The sequence below is a fragment of the Amblyraja radiata genome, chromosome 33 (genome assembly GCF_010909765.2).
Source record: "Amblyraja radiata isolate CabotCenter1 chromosome 33, sAmbRad1.1.pri, whole genome shotgun sequence".
Taxonomy (NCBI): Eukaryota; Metazoa; Chordata; class Chondrichthyes; order Rajiformes; family Rajidae; genus Amblyraja; species Amblyraja radiata.
In genome coordinates, this window is record NC_045988.1 from 13,401,929 (window position 1) to 13,429,635 (window position 27,707).

The window sequence follows — 27,707 nt, forward strand, 5'->3', positions numbered from 1 at the left end:
TCTTTTGTTATACCTGAATGCCAACACTGGGGTTCTGTCCCGAAACGTTGCCCAGTTTGATGAAGAGACCTGACCCGAAATGTTGCCTATTCATATCCTCCAGATATGCTGCCTGACCTGCTGAGTTACACAAGCACTCTCTGTCTTTTAATGTATTTAAAGTCATTGTTGAGCAGGAAGGTAAGAGCAAGTGTGGCAGTCCTATCAACTACAGTATTTGGGGAAAGAATGGAATTTGCTTTTTTTTAAAATCAAGCCCAAACCACTAAAATAAACTGATGGCGTTTATAGTTAAGTAGGATCTATTGCAATAATGGGCTTGTAAAGCTGCTGCAAGTAAGAATGTCATTAATCTGTTGCCAGGACATATTACAATTAAAAACTCTTGACTCTTGATTGAAGGAACTCTACTACTGGTGCATTAGACTTTATAATATTTTGTTAGTTGTAATAAAACCACACTCTGCATTTTTTCACTCAAGATAAATATATTTTTTACAGAATTGGAATAATAAGTCCTTTACATAGACGAACAGCTCTACCATGGGCATCCCTTTGAAGTGTTCTTTCAGTCCATTCAATTGCTATCTGCAAATGGCACTGGATATTTTAATTAACAAATTTAAAATTATGCAGTATCTAACTAACAAATTAAGTGTTTTACATTCTCTATTGGAGAGCAGTGAAAGATGTTAATTTTATAGAACACAAAGGCGCTAATTAATAGATTAAAAATGACAACTCGTTAGCTGATAACATGCAGAAAAAATACAAGGTCTTTGGTGTGTGTAATGGAAGTTATTCACCCTATGAACTTAATGAGCTCTAAGCAGGGTGATTTGTAAATCTATCTGCTTTTTAAATGCTATCATTGCACAAGGAAGCTTTCTGCAACATCCCATTAATACTGTCAATGTGTGCCATCGTAAATGTGTGACAGAGCAAACATGCCCCATTTATAAAGCAAACCTCTTACACCAAGCAGCACTGCCTCGGGAAACAGACATAACGGGTTGTCTTTCTCCAAGAGATGAGAAAATCATCTCGCAATGCACCACCATGGCCATAATGCTGTTGCTTGACAATGAGTTTGCCATTTTTGTTCCAGTTATGTGAACTTCATGCATTAACATCTGTGAACTATTTGCTCACTAGAGGGAGACCCTTAGCCAAAAGTGTGAGGCAATAAAAGTTTCTTGGAACGACTGCATCCCCTGTTCTGTAGCGTTTTCGTGCTGCCCTGAAGCCAGTCATATTGCAAACTCTGCACCAATTTAACACAAAGGCACCCAATAATACTGCGGACCAACACACACTGCAGCATAAATGGACCGTTAGCATTTCTGTATTGAATGTGTGAAAATGCAACTTTATGATGCTGAAATCATACAATTGGTCAGTGTAAAGAAGGTACTTGTTAAAAACTTTTAAAATCACCAACTGCCTCGAGATGATAAGAGCAGCTATTGTGGGTGTATTCAAGTCACTGCACTGATCTCTAGATTGCTGCCTGGGGTGCACCTTTGTACATTTGCTCCATGGTTTAGATTACTGTTTGCCAGCAACTGGCCAGAGCTTAGTTGAGATACCCTTAAAGAACAAGTAAATTGCCTCTACTAAACCACCATAAGATAATGATGTTTCTGAAAGCCCAGCTACCCCTATATTACACTGGATGCAAGAATTCAAATAGATTCCCATACTATTAGCAACAAATAAAACTGTAGCTTAATTATCATTTATCTGTGGCAATCACATCTACAGGGAATCGGATTCTATTTTGTTATAAAATCACATATTTATTTAATTTTGGGGGTATTTGTTATATTATTATAGTTAACAAAATGGGAGGTTTTTTTTGAGTGCCTTAAAGCTTGCAAAAGATCACCCTTGGATACTTTTTTCTGATATCCCATTATGTACAAGTATATTTGACATCAGGGAAAAAATGATTGGAACAAATTTATACAAAGCCACCAGTGCTATTGAAGGAAGCCAAGTTGTGGGTACAAAGACTCACATAAACAAATCAATACAAAGGCAAAATAGTTTGAATGTCACAAGTCTAAAATAAGAACGGAGATGCCTAAAAATTAAAGTTGTCCACCATGTGTTTGTAAGTTTGGCAGCCAATTGCAAAAATTGAAGATATCAGTAGAAATCCCAGTTTTTAAAAATCGTCAGGACGATCGGCATCCTTATCCAATTTTAGAAAGATATTCTGTGCATTTCCCATTGGGTCATGCACAGTGACTACTGGGAATCCAATCGGATCAGCAAAGCATACTCCGCGTGGCAGACACTGCTCAAGGTTGGGAGTGGAGAGAGAGTTTAACCACACATGATTCTCCCCCCCCAACAGCCTTTTTAAACGGGAGTCCATGATTGACTACAATCAGACTAGGGATGAGGCAGAGGCTACAATTATAACCAGTGCTGGGTGTGGCAGGCATTGTAATGCAATAACACCCAAAGGAAAATAGTGCTCTAAAATGTAGCAACAACATCCCAGCAGTATCCTATCAACAGTACTTGCATCACACATGACTCGTGACTTTCAGAATGATCGACTCCTCATTTTATTGTGGCTAAATTATATTCCCGCATGAAGATTTAAAAATTCAATTTCTGTCATTAAAACCAGCCCTGAACATTGTCACCTCATCACATGAAGCAAAGACCACGGGCAAACAAAACTTGTGTAACGGTGATGCAGTGCAGGAAGTGTCAGGTCCAATTTCCCAATGGATGGGATTCCTGCTGGAAATGGGTTCAACCACTTCAAAAACAAAGTCATTTGGGATTTGATTTATGCATAAAAAGAATAGGCATGAAAGGTTACATTTTCTGTTCAAGTATCTTTGGGAGAGACATCAGGTTTGATTGCTATTCAGTATTCAACTGCATTTTCAATCCAGGGTTCAGCGGGCAACCTGCTCTGTAATCATCTGTTCAAGTGAAAGCACCAGGACATATAATGTTGAATAACATTTGCAGTATTTTCCACTGCGATTGGAATCTAGTATATATTTGCATCCAATTAAATATCCGGGATCTGAGCTTTAAATAAATCATCATCCTTAATTAAAATAGCCCTCATCTGTGTCCACCTATTGCTTCAGTGGTGTAGGAAGGAACTGCAGATGCTGGTTTAAACAGAAGATAGACACAAAATGCTGGAGGAACTCAGCGAAGCAGCCAGCAACTCTGGAGAGAAGGAATGGGTGATGTTTCGGGTCGAGGTCCTTCTTCAGATGGGTCGAGACATCTTCTTCAGACATTCATATTCCTTTTCTCGTCAAATCAGTCCCAACAGTTCAAAGGCAGACACAAAAAGATGGAGAAATTCAGCGGGTCAGACAGCATCTCTGGAGAAAATGAATACATGATGTTTGGGGTCAAGACCCTTCGCCTTTTCTCTGGAGATGTTGCCTGACCCGCTGAGTTACTCCAGCTTTTTGTGTCTATCTTTGGTTTAAACAAGCATCTGCAGTATCTTCCTCCACCTATTACCTGCCTGGCTTTGTCCTGCCCCTCCTCTCTCCAAGCTTTCCCCCCAACAATCATTCTGAAGATGGGTCCCGACCCAAAACGTCACCTATCCATGTTCTCCAGTGATGCTGCCTGACCCGTTGAGTTACTCCAGCACTCTGTGTCCCTTTGTGTAAACCAGCATCTGCAGTTCCTTGTTCCTATCATTAATATATGGTGATTTAGTAGATGTGATTTACATGATTGCTAACGGTATCTTGACTGACTCTAATCTATTGCTGCCAAACAGCAATCTAAACCATGCAGCCGATTTTGAACTAAGATGCAAGTGAAGATAAAATAGATAACAGAAGGGACTTTCAAAAGAAAGTTGAATTTATCTCCTTGGTAAAGAATGACTTGCATGACTGTGCAGAATGATCATGGAAATGGGGCTCCATTTCCTCATTGTAATTAAATGGACTGAAGGAGGGTCCAGACCCAAAACATCACCTATCCATGCCATCCAGAAATGCTGCCTGACCCCCTGAGTTACTCCAGTACTTTGTGATTTACTCAAGGAAATAGGACAAATTCGTATTAAAATTGGCCAAATAATATCTCATCAATGCTTTGCCAGCGGGAGCAGAATCTGCACAATTGATCGCAGACAGCACAAGTTTTAGCTCCGAAGGGACTTTAAGAGAAATAAATATCTGTATGACATTGAATTAATAATTTGTGCAAAAGCATGAACATCAAGATAACCCATGAGAAGCTTGTTAGTGAAAGGCTTTCATTTCCTCTGTGTACTTTTTTATTGGTTCATTAGTCTGCATTAAGTTCTCATCTACATTAATAACATGGTAATTGTTGCATATGGAAAATAACACATATATTAACCAATGTATCTAAAAATAACAAAGAAGAAATTGACTGTATTGTGTGTCAATTTGCCTGGTTCTGCAGGCCGACTTTAATGAAATCCAACTGTGCATCTTTCAATTTAAGAATCTGCAGTTCTGTAATGATATAAATCTGCTTTTCACTCACTATCTGAAAGTTAAAGCGGTTCTGAATTTTCTTTAGTTGAAGATTATTATTCCCACTTTAATTCTGTTTCAATGTTATTTTTAAATTACCACTCTTAATAAGATCCGCTGTCTCGAAAGCTGTTCATTCACCACAGCCAACATGGGAGGCAAGATTTAATTTCTGCGCCCTGTGCAATAAAACTTTTCTCATAAGCAGGTTTACAATTTAGTTGCACATGCCGCAGAGGAAATCATCCTCAACATGTTATGAGTGTTGGTCGATGTCGTTATTACAGGAACATCTTTACAAAGAGAAAATTTAATTTTGCAGGAAAATAATTCTGGATTTCATGCAGGCAGCCTTCAATGTCTTTGATTTAGAAGCACTGAGGTATGTCAGTCATGGTGGATTCAGAGTCCTTTACACTCTACGTGATCTACTAGCAAGCAGAGTTGGAGTGAGATGTCTGAGCATAATTTCCCACAGGTTTCTTCATCTCTGTTGAAGTATTTGTGTTTATATTTGATTTACTTTCGCTGAAATCTTTTTTATTTCCCTTTAATAACATTTCTGTTCTTGTTTCTGCATTCCTGTTCATGCTGAAATGACGGTGGATGTTCACACCTCACTCCACCCTGGATCTACGGTGAAAGCTGGAGAAGTGGCTGGTTACCTCCAGATAACAGCCCCGTCTCATGTCAGAGTTTTCAATTTGGTCCAACCGTTATCAATGAGAGTTTTACGAGAAGAGTGACTTCTACAGCAAAGGCTTTCAGTCTAATTTCACACTTGACTGGATGCTGCCTGCACACTTCCTCTCATTTGTCAAGGTTATATTCTGCCACCATTTGTTCAGGTGGCTACAGGAATTTAGATGAGGGTTTCTGCTCGTTATGAATTGCATTTCCTTCTTGCTCCTTTGCAGCTGGAGTTAGGGTGATTTAGAATGTTATTGAGACTTTTTTTTCCGAATTGGTAGGCATGCCTGCCTAATTAATTTACACACTGAGCCATAACCGTAACATCAGCAGCATTTTGTATTTAAAGGAGAACTACAATCCAATTGTACGCAAATCTGTCCAGGCACTAGCGTGCGCCTGTTGTGACAAATAGGATAGATCCAACATGTTTTTAACAGGAACACTGAGGTTGGGAATATCATAGTCACTTTGTTAAGGTTCATTTACGTCTTGTGTTAGAATTGAAAGTTCTTGCCAAATTTGTCAGTTGTGTGCTATTGGACTCTATATAGAAAGCTATTTGACATCACTTCCTTTATAGCAGTTAGCAACTAAAAAACTGAAACAACAGATCTACGAGTGCTAATTCTTTTTTCTTACACCCCTTAGTTTCTAAATCCATCAAATGATTTTCACAATAGTGGACGACAGATGGCACAATGGGCTAAGTGTTCGGCTGGCAACCGGAAGGTAGCTGGTTCGAATCCCGCTTGGAGTGCATACTGTCGTTGTGTCCTTGGGCAAGACACTTCACCCACCTTTGCCTGTGTGTGTCCTTGGGCAAGACACTTCACCCACCTTTGCCTGTGTGTGTGGATGTAATTATGTGAAGCACTTTGGGGTCAATGCAAATTGACTAAAAATGTGCTATATAAATAAAGAAATTTAATTTAATTTAAATTTAATTTAAAATAGGCTATTCTGCTATAGATGCAGTCATTCCTTATTACAATTAATCTCTGTGCCTTCACCTGTGATGAACTTTTGTCGATTCATGTTAAAGGAATCCTTATCTCAGTACATGTGACCCAAATGTTGGAGTAACTTCCTCTTCATCTTTCCATCCAGTCATCCCCACAGATCATCGGTTTACTGGTTATTTTGGATTTCCACACCCTTCCTCCCACGATGTGACATTCCGTATTGTGCAGTACTGTCACGACCCAAACACCAACACGTCTGAAGAAGGGTCTCGACCCGTCACCCATTCCATCTCTCCAGAGAAGCTGCCTGTCCCACTGAGTTACTCCAGCTTTTTGTGTCTATCTTCGGTTTAAACCAGCATCTGCAGTTCCTTCCTACACATTTTGTCCGTGTGGTGCACTAATGACATGGCCCTAGCACCAACATGTGGCCACTTGTTTTCTCTTCAAGCACAGTTGCCAATTCAAGCCACACACACATTAGATAATCTTTCATTTCTTAAATTTAATTCAGCCTCCAGAATAATCCCTCAGCCCCTTCATGTAATATAAAAATAAATCAATTTGAATTGTGCTGATTTTCTGCAATAGACATTGTTACGCAAACGTCCTTGGGAACTCAACTTGATCAGGCAGGTTGATTAATCTCATTACCTTGTGCAGCAAGGTTACGCTGAAAGAAGGCACACATACAGTGCTGCAATTAACATGAAAATACAGGGCCTAATCATTGTAATATTCAATATACACGATTGCCAAGATGCTTCTGTAAGTGCAGAATTAAACCGCAAAAGAGAATTGAATCCAGTTGCCAAATTTTCATAACCTAATCTTCAATAAAATATTTGTCAGGTAGTACAGTTGGTACAAATAAATGTAGTCAAACCCATGGTGTCCCACAGAGCTATTGCCTAATTGGAGACCCGGGACCCGAAACGTCACCCATTCCTTCTCTCCAGAGATGCTGCCTGTCCCACTGAGTTACTCCAGCATTTTGTGCCTATTAAAAGCAAATCATTCTGGCTACTGCTACTGCCTTTTTGTCACAAGCATGTGGTAGCAGGTCCAACACATCACCCTAGTGAGAGAAGATAACCTGGAAACTCCCTCAGCAAGAGGAGGTGAACTAGTCTTTAGTAAAATATCCCATCAGCCAAAAGATTCCCCCCCCCCCCCCTACTGTATCTGACTAGCAGACATGGTTCAAAGTTGTAATCACTTGATTACTTCATGCACTCTGTGACAATAAAAGAGAAAATGCTGGAAATACTCAGCAGGTCAGGCCACGCCTATGGGAGGAAAAGCAGAGCTGTGTTTCAAGTTGAATCCTGTCTTGGGCCTTTGCAACCAATTTCATAACCATGGTTGAAAAGGGGAGCAGAATTGTCAATGAATCCCTTTGCGCCTCATATTTGATTTGTAGTTGTGAATTCCCTGTTTATTTTTCTTCGCATACTGTTGGGACATAAGAAGCTGATGTTTGATTGGATGTGCTATTCTCTGCACAGGCCGACCATAAATTAAAATAAAAACACACATATGCACACAAGCAATGTTTGCAATGCCAGTGATCCTGAATTGTTAGTGTTTCTAACACCCAGCCATGTAAAGTAAGTGATTTAAATTTAAATTTAAGTGCATAATAGTTTTGCTAATGGAAGTGGAAGATAGAAACATAACAATAAAAATAAATAAGCCAAATGTAGAAGCTCTCTACCTAAATGCATCTACACCAGATCTGCATCAAGGTGGATGAATTAATGGCACAAATAGTAATAAATAAGTATGATCTGATTGCAATTGCAAAAACAAGGCAGGAGATGACTAAAACTGGGAACTAAATATTCCCGGGCATGCAACATTTGGGAAGGACAAGTTACAAGCAAGAGTGTTGGAATAGGAATGACATCAGTGCAATGGATGGATTGGATCTTTTCTCAACAGATAGTCATCTCAAATTCAAATCAGTTTGGGTGAAGCCAAGGTGTAATATGGAACAGGAATCATGAGTGGAGCCTAATTAAAGGCTTCCGAATAATAATAGAGATATAAAGCATGATATAAATGAAGACATCTGAGGTGCGTGTAGTAGAGTGAATATGCTAATCTGGTGGGACTTTAATCTTCATATACAGATCCTCACCAGGTTAGGAACACTCATCTTATATGCAGCCCATACATATGAACTTGCATTTGGGAAACTAGTGGGATGGGTTTGGGCTGCAGAGAGGGTAGTGCATCCCAAGATTTCTCTATCCTTATTTCTCAGCATGTGATTGCATACAGAGGTGAATAAGTTCCGGATATTGAAGGAGTCAGCAGACCGGGAAGAGGATGGCATTGGGATGGAAGATCAGCCTTAAAGTTGATGAATGGCAGGGCAGAGATGAGAGACTGATGGCTTACTCCTCCTATTTCTTGTTCTCATGTACTATGTTGGGCCACAGGTGAGTCAATGAATGGCCTGAGTATATCGAATCTCCACGACACACCTCTGCCTAGTCCCCCAACAACTCCCAAGCAGTAAATGGCATGTGTTACATATAGACTGGAAAGGATTATAAACCACGGAGAAAGGTAAGAGAGGACAATTATGTGAGTAGGCTCTGAAAGGATTTGAGATGGAAAATGTGAAGTGTGAACCATGTTGGGAGCTACTGGGAGTCAGGTAGGATTATGTAATAAAGGAGTGAGAAATATAAGGCCACTTGGATGATGTACATACCAGTGGAGCTGTACCAAAGGAAAAGACAGCAGATGAAGAGACAATGTTTCCCTTTGTAAATGATGCAGATTCACACTGCATCAAGAAAAGTTCCTGCACAGATAGCAGCCTGGTGTGAATAAAACTGTGTTAACTACATTTTCTGAATGATGTGCTCCAGAAAACAAAGACAGCTGTAAATTCAACAAGTGTAAAGCTCCCATTTATTGGCCACGCTTGAGTCCTTGGGTATCTCGTACCTTGTTAAACTGTGAATAATGTGATGACGTTGCATCTGACTGGTGCTTTCAGCTGTTTAATTACCAAAGACTCGAAATTTGTACTATTCCCTTTGAGCAACATCCATAATGTATGTATTTATTTCAATTCTACACTAATCCAAATATGTGTTTTATTAACCAAGCAGAAGATAAATTAAAATGACACTACAAACAAAGATTAAGATTGAAGTCACTGAGTTCCAGACCAAGTGCAGCTTTGTCTTGGTGGAAGAGTGTTCATTGACCCGGGAGTGCTCAGTGGTGGTCAAATAGAAGATCATATTTATCAAGCTGATTTAATGCCAAGCTTCCTTTAAACAACTTTGTTGCTAAGACACATCACTGGGCTGCAACTGCACGATTTAATCACAGCCACTCAAATCTCCCAAGTGCAATACTCATTACTTTCAATGCCTACCTATTGTTCAATCCAGATAACACAAGTGGCACAATGGCACTGCTCATAGAATTGCTGCTTTACACTTTCAGTGACCTAGGTTCAATCCTGACCTCTGGTGCTGCTTTTCTGTGCTGTAAGTATGTTCCCCATGTGCCCACGTGAGTTTGCTTCTGGTGCTCCGGTTTCCTCCTACACGCCGAATACCTGCTGGTTAGCAGGTTAATTGCTCAGTGCCAATATCCCCTGCTGTATGGGCAAATGTTAGAATCTGGGGAGAGCTGATGGAAATTTGGAAAGAATAAAATGGGGTTAGTGTAGGATTATGTAAAAATGCAAGCGTGTTGGGCAGTGTAGTTTCAGCTGCCTGGAGAGCCTCTTTCTGTGCTGTATTAGTTCACAACTCCAAGAAAGATCAACCTGAGTGAAACTCGCATGGAACTCCCAGTCATACACTGGCCACTGTTCAAAATGAACAGGCTGGGCAGAAATGACTATGCCAAGCTCTGTACTGGAGATCACACAATGATGGGATGATTGCTGGGATGAGTTGTTGAAATATAAGCAACAATTGAGTAGGATAGACTTGGACCAACCAAACCCAGAAGACTAAGAGGTGATCTCATTGAAACATTGAGTTCCTTTGAGGAATTGATGGGGAAACCCTGCAACTCTGTTACTTGAGGTCACTGAAGTCTCCAGAAGTAATAGGACAGAAAGTTTGGGATGGGAAAGGATGAGTGAGCCAAGTTGCAGTGGGTGCGGTCTCTGTGGAAGGTATAAAGGGGTGGGGATGGGAAGATGGGACTAGTGGTGGATGGAGATGTTGTTGGATGATGCGTTGGACGTGGTGGCTGATGAGATGAAAGGTGAGGACCAGGGGAACTCTATCCGTGTTGCATCTGGGGGGGAGTGAGAGAGAGAGAGTACAACTGTGGGGCACAGAGGACACCAGGGTGAAAGATCCAACTAGGACATATATGTGGCATATATGGACAATTCTCTGTGTTGTTCTGTTGATGCCGCTGTTGTAAAGGCACAACTTGGCTTGAGAAGAATCCAGGAGGAAGGCAAGATGGATCATGCCCAATCCATTTCTGGCCAAACAGGGCAGCAAATGATTCAGTATTGTCGCTGATGAGGGTGGAGATATACATGGAGCTTCCTCCTTCCAATAATTGCTCAATTGCATGGTTTATTTTTTCACAATTAATAAGCAAGTGTTCAAAAGAAACTTGAAAATATAGTATTTTAACAACCTCCAATTTTCTTTCTTAGGCCGCTTTGATCAACTTACTGGAAATTAACCCTTATTTCCTGAAAATGCCAAAAATAACCTCCACAACCTGCGTGGGTTAGGTTTTCACAATTCATATCCTAACCTGATGAAAACACACTTATGAAAATTATTCCCAGAGCATTATTTTTCATGTGGACTCGAGCTGATTTTCTTACCACACTTGTAAATGACTCATTTCCATTTTATTCTGGAATACTTTGATTGCAAAGTTTATCTGGTAGCTTTGATTAGGAAATATTGCTAATGGTAACTCAATATTGTCTGTACTGGGTAAAACAGTACTAGACAATATACAGTTGCAATGCCTGGAAAAGATCATTAGGGTCAATAAGATTATTCCTAATCTTACCTGTAATCCCCACAGTATATTTTCTCCTGCAATGAAGCTACTTATCTTCTAAACCCAAACATACTGACTGCTTAGAAACACGGAATTGCAGATGCTGGTTTACAAAAAAAGATACAAAGTGCAGAGGAACTCTGCAGATGAGGCAGCATCTCTGAATAACATGGATGGGTGATGTTTTGGACTGGGACCCTCCTTCAGACTGTCTGATTCATAGGCTAATGCCCCTGTCCCACTTAGGAAACCTGAACAGAAACCTCTGGAGACTTTGTGCCCCACCCAAGGTTTCCGTGCGGTTCCCGGAGGTTTTTGTCAGTCTCCCTACCTGCTTCCACTACCTGCAACCTCCGGCGACCACCTGCAACCTCCGGGAACCGCACGGAAACCTTGGGTGGGGCGCTAAGTCTCCAGAGGTTTCCATTAAGGTTTTCTAAGTGGGACAGGGGCATTACCCTGTTGTTATTCTGCAAGTCGTATCACTCTGGGAGGAAAGGTTCTCTGTACATTCCCATTGCGATTAACACATTTCTTCTTTACTTTCTAGTTATTTGAGGGAATGCATTTCTTCGTTTGTTAATAAGGGATCTGGAAAGCAGAGAATATTATAATGGAATTGCGTGATGTTGCAATTAAAGGTTTTGCAGATTAGATAAACTCTGACTGTGAGATGTAAATGTTCATTTTTCTTTTTCTCAACAGGCACAAGTCCACATGCTCCAAACAATGTTCGAGTGACAGCCACAATGACCTCTGCTAATGCCACCTGGGACCCCGGTTACGATGGTGGTTATGAGCAGACATTCACAGTCTGGTATGGCCCTGTGTGAGTCATCCCGGCATGCTTTGCTTTCCACCCTTTCTCTCTCAGTTCTCTGCTTACAATGAATGTTCTTTATGCATTAGGCTTCCTGTAATGATTTGCTCTTGTTATTGCTTGCCAGTTGCATAGCTGCAGGCTGCTGATTTGGAGCTAGCAGGCTCTGTTGGCTCAATAGTTTTTGGGCTTCCTGCCTTGACATTTCATTTGTTCTTTATCATTCCTTTCTGGTTGAGCTGTCCTGCTATGCTTGCAGTAGAGTGCAGCTTCTTAACCCATAACAATGAAACTATCCAGACTTATTGCGACCTGCAATCAGTAACTCTTATCCCTGTCGTCTTAACTAAACTCAAGGCTTGACCTTGGAGGTAAAATGCTAATGCCTTGGTGAAAATTCCTAATTCACTTAATTAACCCTTTTATGCAAATTTACTGCTTGATAATCCAGTGTAATAGAGTCCAATACCACCCTGCAACACATTGTAGGTGCCTCCTCTAATTATAGTGGTGCCATTTGGTATTGTTTGCCTTGACAGGCCACAGTTGAATGATGCAAAGACTTAGCATTCAGACAGAACAAGCCATTTATTCCAATAATATCATGTGGTTGATCGCTCCTGTTACTGGCTAGATATACCAATTAAACATTTGAAATATAGATCAACTACAGAAATAGGCAGAGAAATGGTAGATGGAGTTTAATCCAACCAAGTGTAATGTTTTGCATTTTGGGAGGACAAATGTAAAGGGAAGGTGTATGGTTGATGGCAAGACCCGTAACTGCATTGATGTGCAGGGGGATCTTGGGGTCCAGGTCCATTGCTCCATGAAAGTGGCAACACAAGTAGATGTGGTGGTAAAGAAGGTATGTGGTATGCTTGCTTTCATTGGCTGGAGTTAGGGTTGAATGCAGTTCTGGGTGCCCCATGACATGAAGAATGTGGAGAATTTGGAGAGGGTGCAGAAGAAATTTGTCAGAATGCTGGCATTATTGAATTGTTTTCTCTTGAATGCCAGAAATCGAGGGGAATTCTGATAGAAATGTACAAAATTATGAAAGGCATAAATATGGTAGACAGTCAAAACCAATTTTCCAAGGTGGAAATGCCAAAGACTAGAGGGCATACCTTTAAGCTGAGAGTAGCAAAGTTTAAAGGAGATGTGTGGGACAAGTCATTTTACACAGAAGGTGTTGGCAGCCTGGGACACACTGCCAGTGGTGGTGGCAGAGACAGGTGCGAAAGTGGCATTTAACAGGCTTTTTGAATAGGCACATGGATATACAGGGAATGAAGGGATACGGATCATGTATAGGCAGATGAGATCAGTTTATCTTGGCATTATCTTTGGCACAGACATTGTGGACCTAAGGGCCTGCTCATGTGCTGTACTTTCTATATTCTACTTTACAATATTTGGAGCAATCAAATAGTGAATTATAATTAAAGATTGGGATCTGAGAGCTCTTTGTTCGTGTTAGATGGTGTCACATAAAAATATCTACTGCCAGCCTTTTAGGGCACATTATCTATAATAATATCAGTTGTTTGTGCTGTCCTCCATCACACACAGTGATGTCTACAATCTAACACCACTCTTTGATAAGTGCTTTGCTCACAGTAGGCTGACAGTGGATCCATCGAAGCAAAGATAAAATTCAAATAATCAATATTGCCAGATTTTAAGTAACAGGAAAACTAGAACCTCTCAGAAGAATAGTGTCCCTGCGGCAATTGGAGGGCAAGGTTAATATTTAATTTGAATGATTTTACATTAGAACTGCAAACTTTAACAAGGGCTCGTTTTCCATACCACAATACTCACACAAATATACCAGGACGGTGTTAAATAAATCATCAAAGAGAGCAGGAACAGTCATTTAGTTGTTCATTCAAGATGCCTACTAAATATTCAGAGGATTATATGATGATAATTAAAGACATGGGAATAGAAGATAAAATGCCTATTTGTTCTCCATCTCCCCAATGAAGGAACTCTCAATGTAATTTGTTGTACTGACAAATTACAGACAGTGTGTGGCAGGCTTGATGCACTGCCTGTCAGTTTCACATGTTCATACATTCAGTTTCATATCCACGGGATTTTTACATTCTTCTGTCACTAACTGCACCCGTGCCATCCTCCCCAGTTTCTGTGCTACTTTCACTGAAGTTAAAATGGACAAACAGGGGAATTCAGTCCAATGTGATATACACCACTAGCAGTGCTATCTATTCAAGATGAATGACTTCGAGACTGGATGGAAGTTAGCTGCTTTTGGCTCGCGGGGATTGGTTCAAAGGTGCCCAGTCTGCAAGATGAGCACTTCCTCCATATGTTGGCTTCCAGCATCCAATGTGAAATGATGCTGAACCATCTCAGTCCATCACTTAATTGGCAATCTCGTCCTGAAAGGTTGCCTGGTGTGTGACTTGACTGAAATGTAAGTAGTTCTTTTCTGAAGTTGAGATCAGAGCACAGTGGAGGGGATTAACTCTGTAGCTGACTGGAAGTCCATCATTCTAATCTGCTTGCTGGACAGACTCAGGTAGCAGTCAAATGCAAAGGGCTGCATTGCATTTAAAGTCAAAGCCACGGGCATGCTTGTTCTCAGCAACCTAGCCTCAGGATCCTTGCAGGGTGCTCGTACTGAAATAAGTCACTGTGCTGCTCACTGCTGCATTGCAGGTGTAAGAATTGTTCTGCAGTTAAAGCAAAGAACATTACCTTTTTCACAAGTGCCAGTTTTGGTTTTGTACCTGAAAAAGGCAAGCGTGGGCGCAGGGCTCACTGGATTCCAGGAATACAGAGAAGACACCGGCCCACATGGATGCCTCCCTGGCATCATCTTCCTGCCAGACATGTCCTTGGAACAAGCTGTCCCCTGCACACATTGTTTATCAGTCTGAAGAAGGATCTCGACCAGAAACGTCACCCATTCCTTCTCTCCAGAGATGTTGCTTGTCCCGCTGAGTTGCTCCAGCATTTTGTGTCTACCTTGTTCTTCAGAAGCCCATGCAGGTTTCTCTGCTCCCTGAGAGGACCCTGCTTCTGCTCCCTCCCCATCATTGCACCATGTAACACGTCTTGTAGCGGAAAAGCTGGTTGTATTTGTGGTGTGATTCAGTGAAGGTTGCTTCCTAAGATTAGTGCAGGGAGAGAAGGTGCAATTAGCAATGGGAATTTGCCTCCTATCATCATCTGTTCTTGAAACAGGTTATTTTTACACGAGGGAGGCTACTGGTGCTGATTGGAACTGATGCAAATGCAAATTGTGATACACTTAGATCTTTATGAAATATTATTAGGAAAATTCTAAAGCTGGAAAATTGTTACCCACATATTTCTCGTCTTTTAACTCACCACCAAGACTGCAAGACATAATTCAATCACTAAGCTAGAGATTAAAGAAAGTATTGAACTAATGAGGCTGGAGAATACTGGAAACAGAGCCAGATCTCCAAACCTGGGGCCAATGAATATTGATGATTTCTGATGAAGAAAAGATTTGATTATTTTTTAATTACATAAATAATCATTTGGAAAAATACATATATTTAACAGGTAGGATTCTCAGTTGGGATGTAATATCAAGAGTTGGGGATTGCACCTGGGAAGGTCTGATATCATAATCTGCCCCAACCCTTCCAGACAGACGATAAAATCACAATTTTCTTTCTTTATTCGCAAGATATATGTGTCAATGGCAAAAACATAGGTCTCCCCGTGACCACGTGGGTTTTCTCTGAGATCACCAGTTTCCTTCCACACTCCAAAGACGTACAGGTCTGTAGGTTAATTGGCTAGTTATAAGTGTAAAATTGCCCCTAGTGTGTGTAGGGTAGCGTTAATAGAGAATAGACAATAAATGCAAGAGTAGGCTATGTGGCCCTTCGAGCCAGCACCGCCATTCAATGTGATCATGGCTGATCATCCACAAGCAGTACCCCGTTCCTGCCTTCTCCCCATATCCCCTGACTCCGCTATTTTTAAGAGCCCTATCTAGCTCTCTCTTGAAAGCATCCAGAGAACCTGCCTCCACCGCCCTCTGAGGCTGAGAATTCCACAGACTCACCACTCTCTGTGAGAAAAAGTGTTTCCTCGTCTCCGTTCTAAATGGCTTACCCCTTATTCTTAAACTGTGGCCCCTGGTTCTGGACTCCCCCAACATCGGGAACATGTTTGCTGCCTCTAGCGTGTCCAAACCCTTAATAATCTTACATGTTTCAATAAGGTGTCCTCTCATCCTTCTGAATTCCAGAGTGCAGGGATCGCTGGTCGGCCTGTACTCGGTGGGCCGAAGGGCCTGTTTCCACTCTGTATCCCTAAACTAAACTAAAAAAGAAACTTTTTCCTAACATTAGCCAGAATGCCAGTTCTGCACGGGTACATTCTTACTGCTGTGCAGTCAATGAATCTTACAGAAATATATCATTGTGAGTGTAAATAAATAGTGCTATTAAATAGTTATCAGCCAAAAAAATGGCTTGACTGATAAATAATCAAGTTGTTTACTCTTAGTAATTTCTGTTCACAAAATCTATAAATCATAACATTTGAGTTAAAATTAATCTGACATGTACAGCGAGGTAACCTAGGCCCCTATGTCCTGAATCGTAAATCAGAAATGGTATTTAAAAGTAAATATAACAAATGGATCATTTGTTCCATTAAAGTCAGGCCCGGATATGCTGTAACCATTACATTACGGATTTAGTCTGCAACCTCACCAGCTACGGATTTCTCTGCCAACAACTTATTCCCTCTGTCCACGGAATTCTACTGCATAGATAGGAGGTATTTGGGTCACATTTCCCCTCTTCTTCCCCTTAAAATATTCATCAAAACACAATGAGCTCCAATGTGGGAAGATTAACTTAGGTTGTTTTGTGTGGGTGCGTCGTAAGCACATTCTCTAAGGATGCATTTCCGATGTCTGCAAACACACTGCACCAAGGCTGGTCACTCACAATTGTTTTTTAAAGGGATGCTCAACAAATCAACCAAGACCTGCACATGAGTAAATAAGGTTTTGGGGTTTTCAATTTTAAAAGGCAAATTCATGAATCGGAATTGACATTTATTTATTGTTAGGAAGGAAGGTATCCTCCCCAATAACTAATATTGGTCACTAGAATCAAAAAGTCTGGGTACAGGGCTGGTTGTGTGTCAGTGTAATGGCACTGAGAAGAGATGATGTTATGAGCTGATATGGGATTGGAAGTGAGTAGAATAGAGGATTGGTGATGATATTCTGCTACTGATGGAAGCTTTTGCTGTTAACTTCAGCTACCAAATGGAAAAATGCTTTAGTGCATCTTAACTATGGTGCTTAATTAAAATAATGTGTTTTTATCAATGAAGTAAGAAACTGAAAAGGTACCCCTTGAACCTTTGCCGCAATAGAGTCTGTGATTTCAATGCTGTTTCATTCCACAACACTTTTTTCCATTCTCCAACTGCAAGCTGGCCTGAACATTTGACTCAGCTGAAAACAGATGCTAACTGTCTAGTTCTGCATTTGCCGCAGGGTAAAGAGGGCTATGCTGGGACCCCATGACTGGCTTTCGTTGCCTGTATCCACAGGCCTTACCTGGCTGTTGGTGGAGGGCCTGGAGGCTGAGACTGCATATCAGTTCAGTGTGCTAGCACAGAATAAACTTGGCACAGGGCCCTTCAGCGAAGTCGTCACTGTGAACACACTGGGTGAGTCGACATATACATAGTTTACGTATGTACTAACCCTTAATGTTTTGCAATATTCTTCTAGCTAGCATAGACAAAAAATAATTTCGATTTTACTAACATGAACCTTTATTTGCCGATTTGTAAGCCACCATAGAAAACTATATTGACGTTTTTGGAACATGGTGTACAAAGTCCGGCATTCAATTTAAGCTTAAGAAAAAGGACACAAAGTTCTGGAGTAACTCACGGGTCTGCACCATCCCTGGAGAATATGGATAAGTGATGTTTTGGGTTGGGACCCTTCTTCAGACTGATTCATGTTCATGCTGCCAGACCCGCCTGAGTTACTTCAGCAGTTTATGTTTATTTTAGCAAACCGGCATTTGCAGTTCCTTGTATCTTCAATTTAAGCTTCATTGTTTGTTTACCAAATTCTCCTTGAGAAACCTCCAGCCATGGAGCCAAGGGATGTAATCATAACATAAAATCACTGCAGGAAGAGGGAACTTTATTGTTTCAATGATCAAAACTGAATTAGTGGTAGAGTTGCTGCCTTACAGGGCCAGAGACCCGAGTTCAATCCTGTCTACAAGTGCTGTCTGTATGGAGGTTGTATATTCTCCCTGTGACTGTGTGGGTTTTCCCCAGGTACTCCGGTTTCCTCCCACACTCCAAAGAAGTACAGATTTGTAGGTTAATTGGCTACGATAAGAGTTGTAAATTGTCTCCTGTGTGTAGGATAGTGCTAGTGTACAGGGATCGTTGGTCGGCCGAAGGGCCTGTTTCCAGGCTGTATCCCTAAACTAAACTAAACTAAAAAAAACATTTATGAATATTTATATGACGCAGCAGCAAGTGGTGGGAAAAGCAGAACAGTTTGTGTCTGCATAAATCCAATGGGTTCAGCCAATTTTTAGTTATTCATAAGGAACCACTGTTGATAGTGTTGAGTGGCTATTGGAAGGAAGCCCATTTTATAAAATGAAGCTTCTTCTGGTGCTGTATTTGCTTTAAATTGTACGCTTGATTATGATTGCTAATTGCCGCTGTTTGCACTAAATTCCTGCTGTGTGCAGCACCAATGCCAAATTCTTGTGTTAATGAAAAACAAATTTAAAAATAATTAGGGTGGTTTCACCCAATTTCTGGATTTAAATGGGTGCCATGCAGTTCCTGATGGAAAATGAGTGGCGTTTGCCATTGAGTTAGAAATTGGCGAGGGGAAGCCTGCAGGAGAGGCAGGGAAATGGGATTAGGGCATGTTCTGGCTCAGGAGCAAGGGCCTCCTTCAGTGTTGCAATTCCTAAGATTACGGCTTGCTGCCACACTTTTCTATGACGATCGAACTAGGGGCGGCACAGTGGTGCAGCGGTAGAGCTGCTGCCTTACAGCGCCGGTGACCCCTGTTCGATTCTGACTGTAGGTGCTGTCTGTACGTAATTTGTACTCCTCCCTGTGACTGCGTGGGTTTTTTCCGGGTGCTCCGGTTTCCTCCCACACTCCAAAGATGTGCAGGTTTGCAGGTTAATTGGCTTTGGTAAGTTGTAAAATTGGCCAAGTGTGTAGGATAGTGTCAGTGTACGGGGTGATTACTGGTCAGGGCGGGCTCGGTGGGCCTAAGGGCCTGTTTCCACGTTGTATCTCTAAAGTCTACAGTCTAAAAGAATTACCTAAAACCCCGCAGCTCCAGTTCTGAATCATCTGATCAAAAGTTGTCATGGGAGGCATCAGATCTTGACTCTGCAGCACTGGGGGGGGGGGGGGAGTTGTTGAACAGGGCCACCCCACACATCCTCTCACAACTCTGTACATTGCTCTGACTGCCGCCCTGCAAGTGGCCCCATGCCACTGTGAAGCTGAGGCTCATCACAGCATTGAAGAACGAGTTCATTAAAATGACTAGAGGAAGCAATGGGACACCCAACAGTGGTGTATCAAAACTGCTGAGCAATTAACTACTGAGGCTGAGAGGTAGGATTAGTACATATACTGGCACAGGAGCAGTGACCTTCAAATGCTGTAATTCCCATGATTAAGGCATGCTGCCAGTATTTTTTTTTTCAATAGAGAATGAATTACCTAAACCCCAGCTCCAATTCTGAATCATCTAACACAAAATTGTATTGGGAAATTGTACATCAACCTTGCTGAGCAATTACATGCTGGGGCTGAGTTGCAAGAGAACAATCTATTTGCCAGCCTACTGCAAGGCTGGCTCCTTGCTTTAATGTGGGTTGAATATGGTGCAATTTCTGCGGGTAAGACAGAGGTGAACATCATTCAGAGTCAGGATATCATCACAAACTTGAAAGATCCTGGAAATACATCAGCTGTGCTGACAAATGGTACCCAGAGTGCCCAATCCAATCTCCCGATGGGCAGGATGTCCACTGGAAATATATTTTATTGCATTCAAACATGAGGTGAATGGTTTAGATGTCTCATTTGTGCAATTAAGAACAGATGCTAGTCATTCCAGTTTCCAGCTACTGTGTAAAATATTTGGAAGTTAAGGCTGTAAATGTTGTTGTTTGCACAACTGCACTGTAAATACTTTGCATGCATTTCCAAATCATGACAAATGCCAGCAACAGTATTTTATTCCTCATTTACCACTTCACCACCTTTCTCCATTTTTATTCAGCCATAAATGGTGCACAGACTAATGTTGATTTGTGTGGATTTACATTCGAGTGATCGTTATTGATGCCCTCGTGAAATCTGATGTTTCCATCGCATTAATCAGATTTTGTGGAACTTCAGAGGTTGTTGTGACATTTCCGTACGATCACTTATATCGAAGTGTGACAATGAGAAGAGAAGGCAGGTTGCTGTCCCTGGTCACAAGTCAGCATCAAGATTGAAACTGATAGTTATCACCTGTACAGATAGGAGGTTATGTGTTTGTGAGGGATTATAAAAACTTGATATGCTTCACTGCAAATGGCAATCATGATCAAATCTTTAAGTGGAAAATGGATAAGGAAAATCTATGCAGGAGGCAGGGAAGTGGGACTGGCTCAGGAGCAACAGATGACTGGTTAATGCTGGATGCCTATCTTTACAGTGGAGAATGAACCATGTCCAACCCTCTGATTCGGTTCTGAATCGTCCAATACAGAAGTTGCTGATCTGGCAACCACACTCAATTGAACCACAAAATACTAATGACTATATCACAAAGTCACAAACTAGGGCATTTTTACATTTTAACCAGACATGAAGATGGAAAGTGTTTGTGTGTAAAATACATAATCATGGATGCAGGATTACATCTCAAAATACGGTATTTCTAGGAGTGGTTTTGGTACTAGTGTTGCACATGAGATGTGATATTTCATGTGGCTCTAGTGAAGAAGACGTGATTACAGAGTGCTGAGAATATATGTTCTCAAGTTCAAGTTCAAGGGAATTTATTGTCATGTGTCCCTGTATAGGACAATGACATTCTTGCTTTGCTTCAGCACACAACTGACTGTACAGTTGCTTCTTCCTTGGTGCATTAAATGTGTTGGAAGTCCCTGAATACTAGTTGTATGTTCAATGGAGTTAAATCAGACATTTACCCTATTTGTAAACACAATTACATTGAATGACCTTGAGCACAATAACACGGTTATGTTATGCAACAGGCAAGCATTTTCTAAATTTTCTGGAAGTTTTAAACCACAAATAAAAAAAGCTTCAGGAGAAATTAAATTAATAAATTCTATAGATGTTCAGATTATTCCCTGATGACTGTGAAGTCCTATCTTGCTGATCTGCTAATTCCTTACTTTTACTATCTCTTTCCCATCCATTTCACCACAAGCTCCTGCTTTTGAACTGTTGGTGTTGGTGGAAGGAGGAACTGAAGATGCTGGTTTAAACTGAAGATAGACCCAAAAAGCTGGAGTAAGTCAGCAGGCCAGTCAGCATCTCTGGAGGAAACGAATAGGTGACATTTCGGGTCCAGACCCTTCTTTACACTGAAGAAGGGTCTCGACCCGAAACATCACCTATTCATTTTCTCCAGAGATGCTGCCTGACCCGCTGCGTTACTCCAGCTTTGTGTGTCTGCCTTTGAACTGTTGGGTCTGATTTGATGAGTGCAAAGTGCCCATGTTTCGGCAGTATCTCAAAATAACTGCATTGGGCATTGGGTGAGGGAAGAAATTCAAAGTTGGAAACTAACCAATATCTGGGGCTCTTAGAAGTTCTCAGATTTGCCAGCAGGTGGCAGAACGTGCTGAAGAATCATGCATCAACTGAATGAAAAATACTTGATCAGTCTAGAAATTCAACAGTAGAATCTTAATTCATCATTGCACTGCACAGTAATGACCATATTGAAAATGGGCCTCCTCATTCAAAATGTATTGTCACCAAGGTTAAATCATCAATTCTTTGACTTGGCAATCATCCCAAATGCACCAGCTCTGGCCAACTCAGCAACCCAACTCCTTCACAACTTTAAATCTTACTTATATATTTTTTATGTAGACATTTTTGGACAGAGAATTTTCTTGGCTGTTCTGTTGCTCAGTCTGACATCATCATGATCTGTTGCTTGATGCCACGGACACATCCGAATGCATGAAAATGAAATGAAAATAACAAATGCTGGGCATCTGAAACAAAAGCAGAAAATGCTGGAAGAACTCAGCAGGTTAGGTGTGGAAAGGGAAACAGTTGACGTGTCAGTTCTGCGACTTTGATAAAAGTGGGAAAGAGAGAAATGCATGTTGGTTTTTATAGAAGTGAAGGCGGAGAAGGGATGTGTGGGACAAAGAGTGTCCCCATTCAGTCTTTGCTCCAAGTTGTCTGAAGGAGGTGAACTCAAGGTAGACCTTGATGAGTCTGGATAATGGGGAGACTATCTGCTCATTTCACGGAGCACCACGTACCATTTTCTCATCTCACCTAATGTCCAGTGCAGTTATTTTGAGATACTGTGGTACTTTGTATTCATCACATCAGTGTTAAAATCTCAGCTGACATTAGTAACTTAGTGCAAATCAACATCAAATCGAGACCTCAATGAATGACAGGTCTCTGGACCAGACTGCACAATGCAATGAAACCATTTGGAATTGGGAGATCCGCCAGGCCTCGATTTTTCTCATGCGATATGAATGTTTTCTCACAGAAATATAATTACACACGTGCTTTCCTGTTTTCTGGCAATAAAATTGATGTCAATGAAAGACCACAAAACATTTGCCATTTTCGTCAAAATGCTAAGAAGAATGTTTGAGTTCAGTCTATAGCTTTGCTGGATAACTGTTCAAGGGCCCATCCATGGAATTTCTGAAGTGTTATAAAAGATTTACTCTCTTCCACCACAAGCAGCGAGTCCCAGAGCCCTCAATACTTGTCCAGCTGAAAAAAATGTTCCTCGCCTCTCTAATTTCCTTAAATCTTCGTCTCCTGGAGGTTTCTACTCTGCAAAGGATACTTGGTCCTTCCCTTTATCCTGGTTTGTACCCCTTGGACAATTCCTTTCCACAATTTAACATAAAATAGATTCTGCTGACATTGCCTGGATTAAGGAAAGGAAATTGTAAGGTTGCAATGCAATACAATACAATACAATAATACTTTATTAGCCAAGTATGTTTTGCAACATACAAGGAATTTCATTTGCCAAGTCAGTCATACAACTAAAAAGCACCATAACACACAAAATACATTTTAACGTAAAGATCCACCACAGTGACTCCTCTATATACTTCACTGTGAAGGAAGGCACAAAAAAGTTCAATCTCTTCCCTTCTTTGTTCTCCCGAGGTCAGCGGCCTCAAGCCTTCTGTTGACGGGGCAATCTTTCTCCCTCCGCGTCAGGGCGATCAAGCTCCAGCATCGGGGGGAATCTCAGCTCCCCCGCGCCGGCGATCAGACCCCGGGTCGGGGCTGGTCAAACCTTCTGCGTCGTAGGAGCTCCCGACATCTACGGTCTCTACCCGAGACTGCGAGCTCTCGATGGTAAAATCCGCAGGCCACGGTGGGAGCAATCCCAGGCAAGGGATCGGCTCCGATGGTAAGTCCACGCCCCGCGGTGTGGCTCAAAGTCAGTCCCGAGCGAGGCCTCCAGCTCCACGATGTTAGGCCGCAGAGCAACCGGAGATACGACCCGGAAAACAATCGCAACTCCGGCAGGATAAGAGATTTTTTTTTAAAGGTTCCTCCGACCCCCTCCCCCTCCTCCACATAAAACAAACCAGAGAACATTTACATGAACTTTTAAAACACACTAAAAATAACAAAAAAAAGACGACAAAGCAGACAGACTATTGTGAGGCTGCCATCATGCGGCTCCCCTGGTGGTATATACAGGTCCACCACCGATTTTCTGGCACCCTTGCTTCCAGAACCGGACCAACAGACGTCATGGCCAAAGATCTTAGAGCAGATAAGCTATAAGATCTTTGGTCATGGCCTTGAGGGACTGAGATACCGGCCCGCAGAAGTCGTCTATGGAAAGAGATCTGCCGTCTCTGGCCGGGCTGGAGGTTGATCCCCGGTAGCAGGGAGGAGATTCCACTCGTTGATCAGCCGTGGAAGTGCCAAATGAGGTCGAGTACAGCCGCCTCACCCGGCCTTGGTGCCACATATTTAGGGGTGGACTTCAAGGGGGACATTTCAAGTGCACGTTCATAATTTTGTCTGATTTAAAAGAGGTGCGGGACCACCAGTTGTTGGAAAATTGGTGGTGGACCTCTAATCGAACCCTAAATACTAAAGAGGATTATGTAGTGTGTGTTGGATGCTCTGTATTTGCAATCAGGTAGCATTTAATTGTGCCGCTGCTACGGAAGAATACTTTCAGCAGAAGAGTCTATAACCTTGTTCACTCTTTCAGCTTTCCCTATAACCACCCGAGAACCACTGGTGCTGCTTTCTCCACCAAGGTGCCTAACAGCCAATCGAACACACCAAGGAGTATTGCTGTCTTGGCTTACACCAGCCAACCATAGCTATCCGATCAGCCATTATATCATGGAGTTCCGTCTGGGAGAACGGTGGGAGATTTTAGATGAAGCAATACCAGGCACTGAAACCGAATTGCTGACCAAGGAGTTATCTCTGGTAAGGCATTATTGAGCAGCTACTGAAAGAATCTTCAAAAAAATTCAGGGTGGATGCAAGAACAGACTTGGTCGAACACAAAGTGCTGGAGTACTTTCTTTCCAATCACTGGTCAGCACACAACTAAAGCTTTTCAATGTACCTTGGTACAAGTGACAATAAACTAAACTGAAGCTAACTCGGCAGGTCAGGCTGTGTCTCTGGAGAACAAGGATAGGTGATGTTTTAGGTTGAGACCTTTCTTCAGACCCAAAATGTCACCTATCCTTGTTCCTCAGAGATGCTGCCTGACCTGCTGTGTTATTCTGACACTGTATCGTTTTGTGTATTGACCAGCATCTGTAGTTCCCTGTTTCTACGAAAGACTATATTGACATGAGGTAATTGATCACCATTTTCTGGGTGGGGGTGGGTTAGACTAAACCTATAATTTGTTAATACCGGACCTGGTTTCTTTAATCAATTTATCTGGGCCAATAATATAATGCAGCAGGTTCCCTAGCGCCCAAGAACAGATCTCAAGTTAATTGCAGGGTAGCCTTGTGGAGAGGCCATGATGTGTTTCCGTATCATATAGACAGAGTGGTCATATCTAGTGTTTACTGCCTGGTCTTTTGTCCAGAAGAAGGTTATTCCTATTTGGAGAACAACAATAGCTGTGGGCCGAACATGGAGTGTGTAGAGCTTGGAGGAACTCTCCTGCGCTCTGTGGAGTAACCAGAAGCTACCACTCAGCCTCTCCTCAGCTGGTGTTGGGCTTAGCATGGTCCACCCTGCGTTCCATTATATGTAAAACAGATGCACCATTTTAACTAAACCCACCAATTAGACAGTGGAATGCTGTGGTATACACTCTTCATAGAGTATTTTTCTCTGGTAATATGGTACATTTTTATCACAGGGACCTGTCTTGCAATGTGAACACATTACAGATCCCGACTGAGTTTCATTCTAATAATTTGAATGAGATGAACATTGGGCGGGAGACTGGCTTCCTCGTCCCCATTACTACTGAAGCATCAAGGTGAACATTTACCTTGACTATCACCTTGGAAGGCTAAACGTTACCATTTTTTAGTGCATTGGATTAACTATTTTACTGAGATCAAACCCATGATGTATGATAAGATGAAGGACTCCTCTTTCTGCGAAGATGAAAGGCTCTCTGTAAATGCAGAGGTCGTCGAGTTCTGGTTGGGAGAGAGATGGAAGACATTGGATGGAGCAGAAATCAAAACACAGTTTGGTCAATGCACTCCAATGGATGTAAACAATGGCAGGAGGGAAGGTGATTGCAGGTGGGGTCCTTGTTTGATCATAACTAACATAGAATCATGGAGTCTTAAACCATGAAAACAGACCCTTCATCTCAACTTGCTGACCAAGATACCCTATCAACATTAGTCCCACCCACCCCAGTAATGCACTCAAAACATTAAACTCTGTGTCCTTTCATGTTTGCAGTGGTGATTCAAATGTTAACAGGCAAAAGGGATGATCTATCCTTGTAGAAAATTATGGTTCTACTTAAAGAACAAGTAAGGAGAAAATGGGTATCAGATGTTGCAGAGATAACAGAATAATAAGTGGACATTTTATTTTCTCCCTCTGTCAGGACTCCTGGTATGAATTCCGTGTAATGGCTGTCATGCAGGACCTGATCAGTGAGCCAAGCAATGTGGTCGGGGTTTCTAGCTCAGGTAAGCCGTGCGTAAGTGGGGGTTTTTTATGAAGCTTCCATTGTATAAAGATTGAGAGAAGTTGTTCAAATGCATGGATGGACCATTGTTGTTTCCTTTGACAAGTTCTCTGTGCTTTTAGACATCTTTTCACCGCCTGAGGTGCTGGAGGAAGGCTTGGCGCGTCCAGTTGTGGCTGGGATTGTCGCCACCATTTGTTTCCTGGCTGCAGCCATTTTATTCAGCACTCTGGCTGCATGCTTTGTGAACAGGCAGAGGAAGCGGAAAAATAAGAGAAAGAGGGGTAAGTAGGAGCTGGCCTATCATTTGGGAGGGACACACTTGCCACTCGAAAGGCAGATGTCCACCCATTATCCATGGACTGAACTGTTAGCCCTTGATAGAAAGCATCGAAACATGTTGAGATTTAAATCTTGCTTTAATAAATTTACGCACTGATCTTTGTATTTCACAGACATGTGCTTACCCATGGGAAATAAGTCAGCATTGTTAAAGCATCTCATCCTGACAAACGTATCTCTCCCATTATTTTCCATAAGCATGGAGTTAGTGATTCATGTCCTCTGGTTCCAGACCCTGATGGTTCCAAAACCCTCTGATCAGTGGCAGCCATTGGGTACAGATCAAATAACCTGTGAGCACCTGTTATTAGTTACGGAAGCTTAGATCAATACTGATCAATATTGAAACCCATTGTCGGGCCAGAGTGAAGCAAAGTCCTCCCCAACAGCCCAATCCTCGGCAGATCGTGGATCATATTGTCTGTATCCTGGTATTTCATTTCTCAGTTCAACCTTTTGGTTGCAAAGGGAGAAATAAGGGAAATAGGCTGCAGGCCCCAGTCAAAGTGTAATCACCCTTACCAACACAAAATCCAAATAGTTGGTTTTCATACTTTACCTTTCTGATGTATTCAAAGAATGTTGAATTCACTGGGAGATGATGAGTGATTCATTGCAATGATAATATTTTTTAAATTGATTCATCCAACCTCTGTGGAGTAGTCTGTGATTTTGTTATAGTTGCAATACTTTTCACTCAGCTTGTGCCACCAGTCTGATTCATGAATGCTCATGGATTTTACCCATCTACTGTTCATTACTTCTGGGCTGTCTCCTATAGTTTACTACAATGCCTTCTCTTCAGGACAGTATTGAAAAGTAAATATAATTGAATAGTTTACTTTCGGTTGTGAATGGTGTATGGTTGAGCGTGTGTCCATTAGAAACGGACTCCT

The 27,707-nt window shown here is 41.7% G+C and overlaps 1 protein-coding gene across 1 annotated transcript in view; it reads left to right on the plus strand.

The window, feature by feature from the left end:
* The window catches only part of igsf9b (immunoglobulin superfamily member 9B), a 478,541-nt gene that overhangs the window by 412,416 nt on the left and 38,418 nt on the right, over positions 1-27,707 (plus strand). The window contains exons 12-16 of the mRNA XM_033049801.1: positions 11,897-12,008; positions 17,545-17,720; positions 24,544-24,770; positions 26,386-26,470; positions 26,592-26,753. Of these exons, the coding sequence (XP_032905692.1) occupies positions 11,897-12,008; positions 17,545-17,720; positions 24,544-24,770; positions 26,386-26,470; positions 26,592-26,753 (762 nt within the window). The remainder of the gene's footprint in view (positions 1-11,896; positions 12,009-17,544; positions 17,721-24,543; positions 24,771-26,385; positions 26,471-26,591; positions 26,754-27,707) is intronic.